The sequence below is a fragment of the Petaurus breviceps genome, unplaced genomic scaffold (genome assembly GCF_028583685.1).
Source record: "Petaurus breviceps papuanus isolate PSGF00001 unplaced genomic scaffold, PetGlider_PUasm1.0 186, whole genome shotgun sequence".
In the NCBI taxonomy this organism is placed as follows: domain Eukaryota; kingdom Metazoa; phylum Chordata; class Mammalia; order Diprotodontia; family Petauridae; genus Petaurus; species Petaurus breviceps.
Genome location: NW_027185798.1, coordinates 30847099 through 30860334, shown reverse-complemented (window position 1 = coordinate 30860334; position 13236 = coordinate 30847099). Strand labels below are relative to the sequence as shown.

General features: G+C 45.9%; 2 protein-coding genes and 1 pseudogene across 2 annotated transcripts in view; all 3 read right to left on the bottom strand.

Annotated features, from left to right (window-relative positions):
• Positions 1-3326: 3326 nt before the first annotated feature.
• LOC138162133 (reactive oxygen species modulator 1 pseudogene) lies at positions 3327-3726 on the bottom strand (annotated as a pseudogene).
• Positions 3727-7041: 3315 nt separating this feature from the next.
• C2CD4D (C2 calcium dependent domain containing 4D) lies at positions 7042-10799 on the bottom strand. Its single transcript, XM_069089210.1, has 3 exons — positions 10488-10799; positions 9894-10161; positions 7042-8399 (listed from the first exon to the last, which is right to left on the bottom strand). Exon 3 carries the CDS (start codon positions 8312-8314, stop codon positions 7283-7285), a length of 1032 nt encoding a protein of 343 aa, XP_068945311.1. The 5' UTR covers positions 8315-8399; positions 9894-10161; positions 10488-10799; the 3' UTR covers positions 7042-7282.
• Positions 10800-12162: 1363 nt separating this feature from the next.
• The window catches only part of THEM5 (thioesterase superfamily member 5), a 16644-nt gene continuing 15570 nt past the window's right edge, over positions 12163-13236 (bottom strand). The window contains exon 7 of the mRNA XM_069089984.1: positions 12163-12414. The gene's annotated coding sequence lies outside the window, so the exon portion shown is untranslated. The remainder of the gene's footprint in view (positions 12415-13236) is intronic.

Below are 13236 nucleotides of genomic sequence, written 5' to 3'. Positions count from 1 at the left end.
CACACACACACACACACACACACACACACACACACACACACACACACTTCTATCATCCAGCAACTTTCTGGAGATGAACTTCTCCAAACCTACCTAGGTTGGTCTTCCCACAATCACTGTGTGTGAAGTGTTTTCCAGCTTGGTAGGCCCTGGATTTGCTAAACTTGGTTCTGCCATGTAGGAGAACCCAGGGTTGCCTAGGGAGGCATTAGAGTAGAACCAGTGGAAGTGGATTGTCATGCAAGGCCTAGACTCTGGTGGCCCCCATGCCTGGAGCCTCTTAGGTCTCCACCTTCTAGAGGCCATCTCTTCCTTGGAGACTCAGCCGAGGTACTACCTTTTAGATGAAGCCTTTCTTGACGTCTGTCTGACTTCTGGTGCCCCACTACCCTGTATTTAACTGCTTTGCATGTATGTGGATTTATTAACTTCATATTTATGGCTTCCTTCACGTCTCAGCTAAAGTTGTATTTTCTACCAGAAGCCTTTGCCAGTCCTTCCCTCCGAGATCATCTCCAATTTAGCCTGTCTAGATCTTATTTGTACATAGTTGTTGGTGTGTTCTCTGCCCCTTCAGATGGCAAGTTTCTGGAGATCGAAGACAATCCCCCCCCCTGTTTTTTTTTAAAATTTGTTTATTTTTAATTTATGAAATAAAACAAGCATTTTCATAACATAGTAGAATAAAAAAAACCCAGACTATTGTAGCCCTAGTGCTTGGCACATGACAGATGTTTAATAAATACTTGTTGATTGATTGATCTCAACTTCCACATATCTGGTCCCAATAGAGCTTTCACTATTGCTAATGAGTGAGCTTTTAGAAGGGTAGGCAGACCCAACAATACATTATGAAACTCTCTTTGGTCTTCTCCCCTCGGGCCCAGGACTGGGCCGGGATAGTTGGATGGTGAGAGGTCTCACCGATGAGGTTGGGGTCTTCCCCTTCTCCCCCTAACCCCCAGGACACCCAGAACCCATGTGAGCTCCTTGACTTTTCAGAGCACTTAGAAGAGATGGGAGTCACCAACTCTTTTCTGTTGTTGAGATATAGTCCTACCAGGCTTTGACATTGGCCCTGCCACGACCTCTTCAGTCCCTTCAGTCCTTTCTATTTGACTTTGTCTCTGTTCCTTGCTGCTGCCAAGTACTGCCATCTGACCTACTGGATGTGACTTAAGGTCATCCGGGCCATTATCATCTTCTCCTCTGCAGCGCCCTTAGGACTTCTGGGTCTATCCATCTGTCTTGCACTCAAGACTTTTTGTATGATGTCCCCCAATTAGAGTATAAGCTTCTTGAGAGCAAAGACTGTCTCATTTTTTCCCATCTGTATCCCCAGTTCTTAGCACAGTGCTTGGCACATAGTAAGCCCAGTGGACAGCCCCTTAAATTTCCATATAAATACTAGTTATTTTTATTCTGGTGTCTGAGGCCAGATAAGAACTCAGGAAGATGAGCCTTCCTGACTCCAGACCCAATACTCTATCCAGTGTGCCACCTAGATGCCCTTATACAAAATAAAATAATAATAACATATTATATATTATTATATACAATGCATTATATAGAAATATTATAGATTATATAATAATTAATAATAATATATAATAATAAAATAGTAATAACTAGCATTTATATAGCACTTAAAGGTTTGCAAAGTGCTTTACATATTATCTTATTCAATCTTCATAGATTGAGGTAGGTCCCGGGAGGTAGGTCCCATCATTATCCCCATTTTTATAGTGGAGGAAACTGAGGCAGGCAGAGGGCAAATGACTTTCCTAGGGTCACACAGCTAATACATGTCTGAGGCAGGATTTGAAATTCTTCATGGCTCAGAATTCAACACTATCCCATAACTGCCCAGAGTCAGTGACCTCCATGTAAGTTTTCCTATTATAAGTTATTATATTTTTTAATAGCTGTCATTCACTCTACTCCTTAGCACATAATTAACATCAGCAGTTCTCAATTAACAGGCTATGTCTTTAATCACTAGGGATTGTAAATTCTTCTCTCTCAGAGGATTACCAGACCCAAAATATGTTTGGGAAGGAGCCACTTCATTAAGATAATACTTTGAAAGAGGGCAGCCCCTGAAGGTAATGAATTAATTCACTACTGATTTGCTGAATCCCTATACAGCTGCCCTATATATTAGGATTACATTATAAGCTGTCCTGTCTTTATTATTTTGTATCCCTATTCCCCACCCCTAGTTTGCCTGGGAATATAAACTGTCAGTAAAACTGATCTTAAAATTGGCCTAATGGCCAAGGACCCACAGAAGTCTTCCTTTGGACTTTCCCAATGACAAGATTTTGAGCTAAGATTCCTTAGAAAACACATCTAAATATGATTAAAGTTGTAACACTCAGCTCCCCATCTTCAGGCACTGACTTTTCCTATGGGGGAAAAATCTTCACAAAGGCTTGGTTTACTCTAGCCTTTGCCTTTCTAAAATCCAAATATGAGATTAAGGAATGTAAATATTAGAGCGCCAACATTTTGTTCTTATGAAAATTTAGAAGAAGTTTGGAGCTGGTTCACTTGGCTCTTTCTCTATTTTACTCCTCTCTGTTCAGAATGCTTATGTTGCTTAATGTCTGGCCTCCTCTTAGGCCTTGCCTTTGGGCTCGACAAAAATCAAGGCTCAGCACGATCTCTGTGGTCTTGGCCTCTTTTTCCCCCCTCAGAAAACTGGCTTCATTTGACCACAGTGCTTCTAGTCTTTGCCTTTTTTTGAGAGTTTGTTGTTTTATGAGGCTAGTGCTGGATGCATTTCTTGCCTTGAGTTCTTCAGGTCTGGGAAACATTGACCATATGAGCCGCAACTCGTCAGCAAGAAGAGTTCCTGACTTTGAAAACTGAAAACTCCCCTCTCTCAAATTTTGTTTCCATATCTCCTGTTCAGGCCCAGGCCAACACAGCCCATTGTCTCCAATTAGTTTTCTTTTCCAGACCTCCGTTTGTTTGGAAAAACAACTGGAAAAGAGCAAGTAAGGATGAATGAGTGGAAAAGCATTTATAAAGTGCTTGGTTGTTGTTCAATTGTGTCCGACTCTTCATGACCTCATTTGGGGATTTTTGGGCAGAGATACTGGAGTGGTTTGCCATTTCATTTTCTAGCTCATTTGACAGATGAGGAAACTGAGGCAGACAGGGTGAAGTGACTTGCCAAGGGTCACACAGTTAGTAAGTGTCATATGTCCATGGTTACACAGATTCAAATGTTCAGGTCTTCCCGACTCTAAGTCCAAAGATCTATCCATTATGATGTACTGCCTCCAAATGGGGTAGCAAAGAGTTGGACTGAAAGACTATTTTTTTTTTTTTTACTCAAAGCCTTTTATTATATTATACAAGGAGGTGTGGGGGGATTTTGAGAAAGGTGCAGCCAGCGGGGTCAGCAGCAGATGCCCATTCCGTTGGCCATAAACGTTGTGAAGGTACCCCCGCTCAGCATCATGGTGTTGCCAATTCCGCCCATCAGCTCCCGGCCCCGCATCCCGATCCTGAGGCACGAAAAGGTGCCGAATAGCGCCCAGGCCGCCATGCCCACGGCGCAGCCCATCACGAAACCCATCTTCACTCGGTCGAAGCAGGTGGGCTGGGACTGTCCGGAGGGACCCACGGCTACTGGCATCTCGCTTTTGGCCTCAATCGCTCCCCTTTACGTCCAGGGAGGCGGGAGGTTAGTGTAGTTTCAGAAAATGTCCATCTTAAACTCTTTCTTTCCTTAGTGTCTACCACTTTTCTCTTCACACAAAAGGTGCTTAACAAATGTTTTTGATCGTTGCTTAAAAAAAAAAATGCAGGAGCATAGGGTCATAGATGTAGAACTGGAAGGAACCATTGAGGGCAGTCATTTAATTCAATTCCTTATTATACAGATGAAAAATAAAATTACTTTCTCAGTGTCATAGGAGCTAAGTAGAAGAGACAGGATTCAAACCCAGGTCTTAAAAAATTTTTCTTAAAAATGGATATATTTTGTTATTACACCATCTAACTCTCCTTCCACCTTGCCCCACATCTTTCCTCTCCCGCCTCTCAGAGCATTATTCCATATAACAAAAGTTAAAAAAAAAAGAAAAAGGAGAAAAATGAGCAAAACTGATCCATTCATTGAGAAAAAAAGTATCTGACCATATATACAAATGTTCTATGGTGGTGGACCTCCCCCTAATCCCCATCTCTGCAAAGAAATGGAGGTATACCTTAATGTATCTCCTCTTTGGGGTTGTCCTTGCACTTTGTAATTTTACAATATTCATCTTCAATTGTTTGTTCTGTGGTCTTCTTTCCATTTCCATTTCCATTTCCATACTCATGGTGTATCTTTTTTCTTGGATCTGCCTACTTCACTCTGAATCTGTTCATATAAGTCTTTCTACGCTTCTCCAGTGATCAGATTTATCGTTTTATACAGCACAATACTATTCATGGGCCACGAGTTGTTTAGTCATTTCCTGATTGGTGGGAATCTACGTAAACCCATGTCTTCCGAATCTGCATCTTTTCCTTGCTCCAAGCTTTAGGAAGGGTCTGAGGAAGCTGGAGGAGTCCCCTTCCTAACCGAGACCAAAACAAAGGGAAAGGAGAGACTCCTTATCTTGTTTAGATTGCACTGGGTGGTCTCTTATGTCCTGTCCAACTCAGATTGTTTAGTGACTTTGTGTCTGTGTATAAATTTAAGATGAGGTAAGGAAAAGAAAGTACTCATATGGCCAGGGAGGCATCCCTGATTCTTTGGACAATCTTGCCCCCTGGTGGATATCTGGAATACAACCAGGGTTGTTTAATACTGGACTCTGGCAAAGATATTGGAGTGGTTTGCCATTCCTTCTCCAATGTGTCCCCATTTTACAGAAGAGGAACTGAGGCGAATAGGGGTTAAGTGACTTGGCCAGGGTCAAACTGCTAGTAAGTGTCTGAAGCCAAATTTGAATTCAGATCTTCCTGACTCCAGGCCTGGTGCTTTATAAGTTGTACCACCTGGCTGCCCCACAACTAGGGCAGCTGAGTTGGTGCTTATTACTTTGGGAATGGAGTGAGGAAAAGGTGGGAGTGTAGGTGGGGATGGGGAGGGGGCAGGGAAGAAAAATGAGTAGGAGCCTTGGAGGAGCCAAGAGCAGAAGGGGGAGAACTTGGCACTAATGTAGTTGTTGGCACTGTCCCCTCTTATCTCCTACCTTCCTCTTGGAAGACAGAGCCAAAAGGAACAGGCTCCCAGGTAAGTTTAAAGAAATAAGAAGGTCAGAGCTGACGTCAAGAGATGATCCTAGTAGATTGTAAACACAGTCTGACCTACATTTTTTTTTCCTGTGCTTGTCCATGACAGACAGACCCTCTTGCCTGGCGGCTTTTATCTTATTCATTTAGCAACAAAACACTTCCACTGTGGGCTGGGTCCAACCTTTTGTACCTCTCAGCCTTTGTAACCCAAAGAGAAAGCTCTGCTTAGTCTTTGTCCATAGAGATGGGTTAGATCACTGGAACAGAACAAGAAGAGGTGGGGTAGGTATGGAAATGGCTGTGTATTAGGATGATAGTTTTTGTTTAATTAAATTCAAACAAATATAAGCCCCTACTGTGTGTGAGATGCTGTGCTAGGTTGGGGGGAAGGGGTGTGGTGTGTGTGAAAGGAACCTTAGAAGTCCCCATTTTGCAGATGAAGAGACTAACGCCCAGGGAAGTAAAGTGATTTGCCCAGTGCCATTCAGGTAGTAAATGACAGAGCAGGGATTTGAACCCAGGTCAATGTCAAGCCCTCCCCCTGCCACCATATTTTTCCTCCTTTGAGACTTTCCTAATAAGTATCACCCTCTCTAGATCTTGGTGATGCAGAGGATAGAAGCTGGACCCAGAGTCAGGTCTTCCTGACCTCACCTTACTGAGTTCAAATCTGGGCTCAGACACTTACTAGCTATGTGACCCTGTGTGAGCCCTCTTTTCTGCCTCAGTTTCCTTATCTGTCAAATGAACTGGAGAAGCAAATGGCAGACCACTCCAGTATCTTTGCCAGGAAAACCCCAAATGGGATCATGAAGTCAGACATGACTGAAAAATGATTGAATTGAAATCTAGACCCTGGCCACAGATTTTTCTCAAGTGTAGTACCTGGCTCATAGCTTTCCTCTCCACCATAACCTATGGAACATCATTATACATGTTGAGGTCCTCTCAAACAACCTGGCTTCCTATTCATCAACCTTCTAAATTCCCAAGATCTGAACCTTCATTCGGATTCAGCCACAACCAGAGCCTGTTCCACCTCCCCATCTAGAGCTCTGAAATTCCTCTCTCCAAGCATCTCTCTAATCATTCTATCTCTCCCTTTGTCTCACCCCTTCCCTTACAGAAAACTTCAGGTGATCCACCCTCCCCAAAGCAGCCTGGCTTTGGCCTCATTTTCCTGCATTTGAAATCTCTATGCTGTATCAACCTACTCAACTTTATAATAAGGTCAGAGATTGAGAGCTGGTTTATGCTGTCTTCTGCCCTGAATCTCCTGCCCTCTGGGCCCTTTGCAGTTCATTCCATTCCAAACCCTAACCCCCTCCCCCCTCTTACCTCATTTCCTATCATCTTTCTTTCTGCTCCTGCTCCTACGTCGTTGAATGCACACAGCACAATGGTGCCTCTTGGAACCGTGACATATTTATCCAGAAAATTGATGCCATCTCTTGGTATCTGTCTTTTCTCCCTGGTTTGTGAATACTGTCACCATAGAACCCCATTCTCTCTTCCTTTGCTGTTGTCTCCCATCTTCTTGCCATAGACAGATCTTCTTCCCTTGATCCCATAATAAAAATGAAAATCGCCAGCATTTCTGTAGCTCATCAAGGTTTACAAAGCACTTTACCCGTGTTTTCACAACTGATTCTCCCAACGACTCTGTGAGGTAGGTCTATTATTATTCCTATTTTTCAGACAATTTACAATTACAATTATTTTACAGAATGAGACAACCAAGACTCACCAGAGGTAGACATGTCAAACACCAAGGAAGCCAGAGGGAACTTGACTGAGTGGTTAGCCAACATTTTATTAACAAAAATAAATAGATTTCACGACCGAAGAAAAGATGGATTAAGGTTACCCCTTGAGGCAGGTCTGGGGAAAGATCGACATCCAGTAGAGTCATGAGGATGGAGAGGGAGGGAAGCACCAGGGAGGCCCCTCTACTCTCGGGTGGGACCCCCCAAAGAGGACCTATTTCCCCCGTTCTTGTCTGAACCTGGGCACAGGGCCTCCTCCCACACCACCCTAGCCCCTAGTGGGGGAGGAGGTTGACAAGTGGAGCTTCACATTCTCCCAACAACACATCCCTCCATAGGCCAGCTCCCTTGTCCAGCACCTTGGCTTTCAGACTGTGGGTGGCCAGGTCTGAGGGCTTTACTCCCTCAAAGAAGAAGTCCTCATTGAAGATGGGATTGGAACTACATTTTACCACCCTGCTCCGTCCCTGAGGCCAGCTCCCTGGCCTCAACCGAAACATGATGCAGCACCCACTGCTTCCCTTGGGTCCCACTCGGCCCCTGGGCAACCCTTCGGCACTGATGAGACGTAGCCGTAGCTGACCCAAGTCCTCCTGGTACTCAGCAGACAACCTCAGCTGCCCACCCTGGGGTCCCAGGCTCACCACACTCTCTTTAGTCACCTGTAGCTGACAGCACAGAAAATCCAGGTGGAAGAGGGGTGGTGTTGGGGGACCCAAGTGGTGTGTAGCATGGGGACTGGCATCCCCTGAGTTCTCCTCCTCAGGGGACAGGAAGCCAGTTCTGGAGAGATACAGCTTTGGTGGGCATAGGTAGGGTTGGGCAGGGCCCGGCTGGGATGAGCTGATGGGTGAAGAGTCAGGTGAGGAGACCACATCACTCTCCAGGGCCAAGCAGAGGCGCAGGTCTGGGGATGAGAGGTGCAATCGGGGCTTGGGTGGGGGCTTCTCTGAGGCAGAGGTCACAGGGGTCATGTGGAAAAGGGACTCTCGGCGTCGGGTGTGGGGACTCTCCAGAAGAAAGGCCCAGCCTTCCTGTCCAGCCAGGTGGGGCAGGGAACAGGCCCCTTGGAGTTCTTGCCCCCTAGTCCAACCTGTTTCTCTCTCTGTCCCGGGTTCAGGGCCCCCCATGTCTGGAAGCCTGGGGGGAATGAAAAACTGGGGTATTCGGTCTGGGGTTAGGACATTGGGACAAGTAGAAGAGGAAGTCCCAGGGGGCTTTCTCCTGGGGAATAAGATGTGGGGCTTCCATGGTGTCCCAGCCTCTACCCTCTCTCCCTTGTAGCCAGCTTTCTCCAAAAGCCACATGAAGGGAGGGGAGGCACAGAGTCCGGGGAGTGAGGGAAGAAGATGGGAGAGTCCAAATCCACAGTCTCTGGCTGAAAGTGCTGGGCTAGGAGGGAGAAAAATAGAATCAGAAGGTGAGTGCTGCTGCCCTAATGCTGACCATTCAGGCTGGGCTTGAGGTGCCCACTCTCCCATTTTCTCCCACCTCCCTCCCTGCTCTCTCCCTTTTTCCACCCTCAGGTTCTGACTACCTTCAGAAAAGAAAATGATAAACAAAAGAAGAAGGGAGACCACAAGCTAGCGCCCAGACATTTAGATTCATGGAAATGGATGTTTATATATCTACACAGGTGTACACACTGACATCAGAGACAGAGGAGAGCAGACCAGCACAAAGACAGAGGCACCCACAGTCATGGACATTGGCTTCTACATATAGAGAAGCCTGGGTAGGCAGACACACAGTTATCCTCGTGCATTGGGACTAGTAGAGCAGAAGCTCTTTGAGGGTAGGGACTGTCATTTTAATACAGTGCAGAGCACAGCATCTGGACCATTTGTTTCCTTGTTTAGCCATGTCCAACTCTTCATGCCCCCATTTGAGGTTTTCTTGGCAGAGATACTGGAGGGGTTTGCAAATTCCTTCTCTGGTTCATTTTACAGATGAGGAAACTAAGGCAAACAGGGTGAAGTGACTTGTCCAGGGTCACACAGCTAGTAAGGGCATATTTGAACTCAGTAAGATGAGTCTTCCTGACTCTGGACCCAGCACTCTGTGCACTATGGTGCCACCTAGTGTCCCCATAGTAGATTTTTAATAAATCTGAAATTGAATTAAGTTGATACATACATATAGATTTAGAGATACATACATATAGATACGCACATATACACACATATGTGTATACATATATGTATGTGTGTGCACACACAAACTAGATAGAAAAACACTGACAAGTATTCATTCACACAGTCAGCAACAGACTTAGGCACACATATACACATAAGGGTATAAGCACATTTCAGACAGAAACATCCTTTCTATAGAGAAATAGCAACATATGAGGATAGCTGGGCTGTAGGCAGCCAGGTAGCAGAGTGGATAGAAGTCTGACCTTGGAATTAAGAATAGCCAAGTCCAATTCCTGCCCCAACACTTACTGGCTGTGTGACTGCTCTGTGTGACTTCCTCCACCTCAGTTTCCCCATCTATGAAACTGAACTCAGTAGCTTCTAAGCTAAATCTGTGAACCTTGGGCGGAAGGGCCGAATGTGTGCACACATTTTCCCTGAGCTATATGATTTTAGATTAATTAATAGCATAAGGACAAAGACAAACACCAGTCCAGGATCAGACACACTCACACACCTGGACTCACACAAACACCTACAGGCCCACATAGTCAGGCATATCTACCCTTTCCCTGCATCTCCTCCACACCCCCTCCTCCTCAGAGATCTCATGGCCCCTACTTTGGCTTGGTCTGATCATCCCTCAGCTGTCCTCTGTGTCTGCTGGTAGCCCTATCACTAGTTGGGCCCATCTTCCCAGGGAGGGATCAATGTCAGCCCTAGCCCTCAGTCCCAATCTCTGCCACACCTGCAGCTCTCCAAGGTCCACAGATCTATTCGGTTGAATCTCCTCCTGGCCGGACCTGAACTTGTCTTCTGGACTTCTTTAATGGCCTGAGGTTATTTGAAGGTGGTGGGACAGGAGGGGGCTCCCTGGCTCCTTCCCTTATTCCAGATCCTCTCACAAAGTCCTGATGCATCTGGAGCCTATGGGGTGTGTTGGTCCAAGGGCAGCGTCTGTCCTTCTTCCCCATTCCCTCCCTTTCTCACTTCCTGTCCCACCAGCCAGTGGGAACCTGTTATTGAAAGCCAAGCACAAAGGAAGCATTCATTAATTTTTCCCCTCACCCAGCAGATATGGTTACTCAGGGAGCTTCTGGTCCTCTTTCAGCTTTATTGAATAATCCCCTCACCTCCATTTTCTGGTCTCCACGATCTCTTTCCTGAGGCTGATCACCTTATGTATTCCTGGGGCCTTTTCACCCTTATTCCTAGGTACCCCACACCTGTCCTGGCTCTGGCCAGTCTTTACTGGCTATCCTCATTGGCCTCTGGTGGTTACTGTCAGTTTGTCTCAGGGAGCCGAGTATCTCTGAGGGTGCCCCGGAGTTGCTAAGCTTACCTGTTGCTTTCTGTCTTGCTCATGGGCCCTGGAGAGTGGGGGAAAGAGGAGAAGGTGCAAATTCTCTCCGCTACTCATTCCTCCAGCTTGTCTTTCGGGGAGGAGCCAGCAGGGGCTGCTGCTGCCAAGTCTGACGGGTTTTCCTGAATAAACACTGCAACTCCATCCCTGTGACCATCAGCCCAGCCTCCTTAACCCCTTCCTCCAGGCAGTGTCTGTGACTAACCCTTCTCTTCCAGAAAACTCTCAGGGAAGAGGATAGGGGCTTACCCTCCATCTCCATCTACTGTGGAAGATTCATTGATACCTCTCAGCCTTGGGAGAGGGAATGGGTACCAGGAGCTCCCATCTCTCCATCTCTTACAGTCACTGTACCTAGGTCCTTGTGAGGCTACAACCACAAAGATTACATAGATAACTTAGTCCTATCCTCGGCCTTGGTAAGATCTATCCCCTAAGCCCATACTAAAAGTCCACACTCCAGCCCCCTTTTGCAAGTTCCCTCTAATAAACCTCTACCCAGGAAAACAGTACCAGAGAGGACTTCTTGGTCATCCTGTCCGATTTCTTGCTGCAATGTTCTTTGGTGAAGGGAGAGTACAACCCCTTCTCTTTAAATAACCAAGGGTATTGGTGAAATTTCTCATTTCTTTCCGGCTCCAATTTATAGACCCATGTCTCTCAAATTTGGGAAGGAGGACAGAACTGGGACATATTAGGAAGTCAGGGCCCTCAGCTCCAAGGAGTGGGTGGAACTCAGAAGGGTCCAGGCACCCTTGATCATGGCTGCTTCTGAACCTCTTTTTGCAGCCCTAGAATACTGGATGGCCATATTCGGAGAAGGAAGAAGTAGGTGGATATGTGTATAAGGTTGGGAGGACGCTCCTCATCCTTAGCTCAGGATGTGGGGGTGGAATCGGATAGAGGAGAAGGAAGGCAGTCAAAGGGAAGGAGGGGCTGAGTGTTTTTATATCAACCAGAGGCTCTTCTATGGGGCTTCTCAGTCCCAGAGCTTCTCCTTGGGATCTGGGGAACTTCCTAGGAGGTCTGTCCTGGGTCATTGTGTGAAGTCTCTCATCAAGAGTTCCACTCTCCCAGGAACCTCATTTTCTCCTTTGCTTACTTTCTGGTCTGATTCTGATCATAGCCTGGGTTAGTAGGCATCTCCAAGTCCTCCTTCATGTCTCACCAATGGGCCCAAAGAATCAGCAGAGAGAAGTGACCATCCAGAGAGAAGTAGCCTTGGTTGGTTGGCTAGCTTGAGTGTGTCACTTAAATTGTGTAGACAAACTCCGACCAGTGATAATATGTAGATAGTCAAAATTACACGTAGACTAGCTATGTGACCTGGGGCCATAGGACCCTTAACCTCTCTGGGCTTCAGTTTTCTCATCTAGCTGGAGTAGGGTCTTTTTCAGTCTTGACATTCTGTGATGTGAAATGATTTTGACTGGTAACCTGCTCTAATAGGAAGGTCTTTGGTGTCAAAGAATTATACTGTGAGTAACTCATGAATTTTTATTTGGCAATGGAGCTAGTTACTCCAAGTGAGTCAAATGCCTTTGTGTGACCATGTTGGAGGTGATTGGTTAGTCACTATGGACACCAGAGATAGTAATATCATCCTATGTGAATGGGTAGAACAAAAGACTTTTGTCATTTGATGGTCGAGTGCTTTTGATGATTGAATACGTATGTTTATTTGTTCAGTTTATTACTGGTGACCCTTGGATGTGACACTGAGACTCCCCATTGTTAACCTTTGCCCAGACTTAACAGTGAGCTTGTGTTTTCTGAGGGAGACAGAATCGGGCAGTGCAATGGGGGAGGACTGGATTGAGGAGTCAAGAAGCTTGGGTTTTGGTCCAGGCTCTGCAACTAGCTGTGTCTTTGGCCAAGTCACTTTTCTGGACCTCAGTTTCCCGATCTGTGAAATGTAAGGATCAGCAAAATTCCCACCTTGTGCAAGAGCACTTTTCTCTCTACCTTCCTCCCTGCCCCCCACTTCCCTATTAGGTTACCCTCTATTTTCATTTATATAACTTATATGTTTGTAAGTTGTCTCCCTCATTCAAATGTGAGCTCCTTGAAGGCAGGGACTGTGCATTTGCCTTTGAAGTTCAAAGAGTATGACACATTGCCCAACACATGGTAATAAATGCTCATTGATTGACTGACTGATTGACTGGACCAGACCTGAGAGCCTCTAAAATCCCTGTAAATGTACACCAGCAACCCAGGACTTAAAACTGAACAAGGATCAAACTGCTTATACAATCCATACTTGTTTAGTTGAAAGTTGACTGCATTTCATAGGGGTTAGTTGGGTACGGCTATATAGGCACCATATGGTTAAGCCAGAGGGATTCTAGAGGACCTGGAATTCAAATTATTTGCTTCCTGGAAAGGTCAGCTCCCCTGAGTGTAGTGATAGGATTGAGCAACACTGTCTTGGCTCAGTCACCTTTGACAGGGTCACAAAACCAGGAGGAATTAGAGGAAGAAGCAGGAGGAGGGGTATGTGTGTGCATGTGCATGTGTGTGTGTGAAGAGAGTCCCAACTTGAAGTAACTAGACTTCAGTGTGGGGCTCTCATCCAGCTGTCCAAAAGATATGGAGGACTGAGCAGGCCAGAGGCTCAGATCAATAGTTCTGATTCCCAGATACAGAGAGGCCTGTGGGGCAATGATTCTACAATTTGAGTGGTAGATGGAGCTGTGGGAATTTATTCTCTCTCTCTCTCTCTCTC

What these genes read in the sequence shown, in the direction of transcription:
- C2CD4D (XM_069089210.1), bottom strand. Translation starts at nt 8,314, where the DNA reads ATGTGGCTTTTGGAGAAAGCTGGCTACAAGGGAGAGAGGGTAGAGGCT.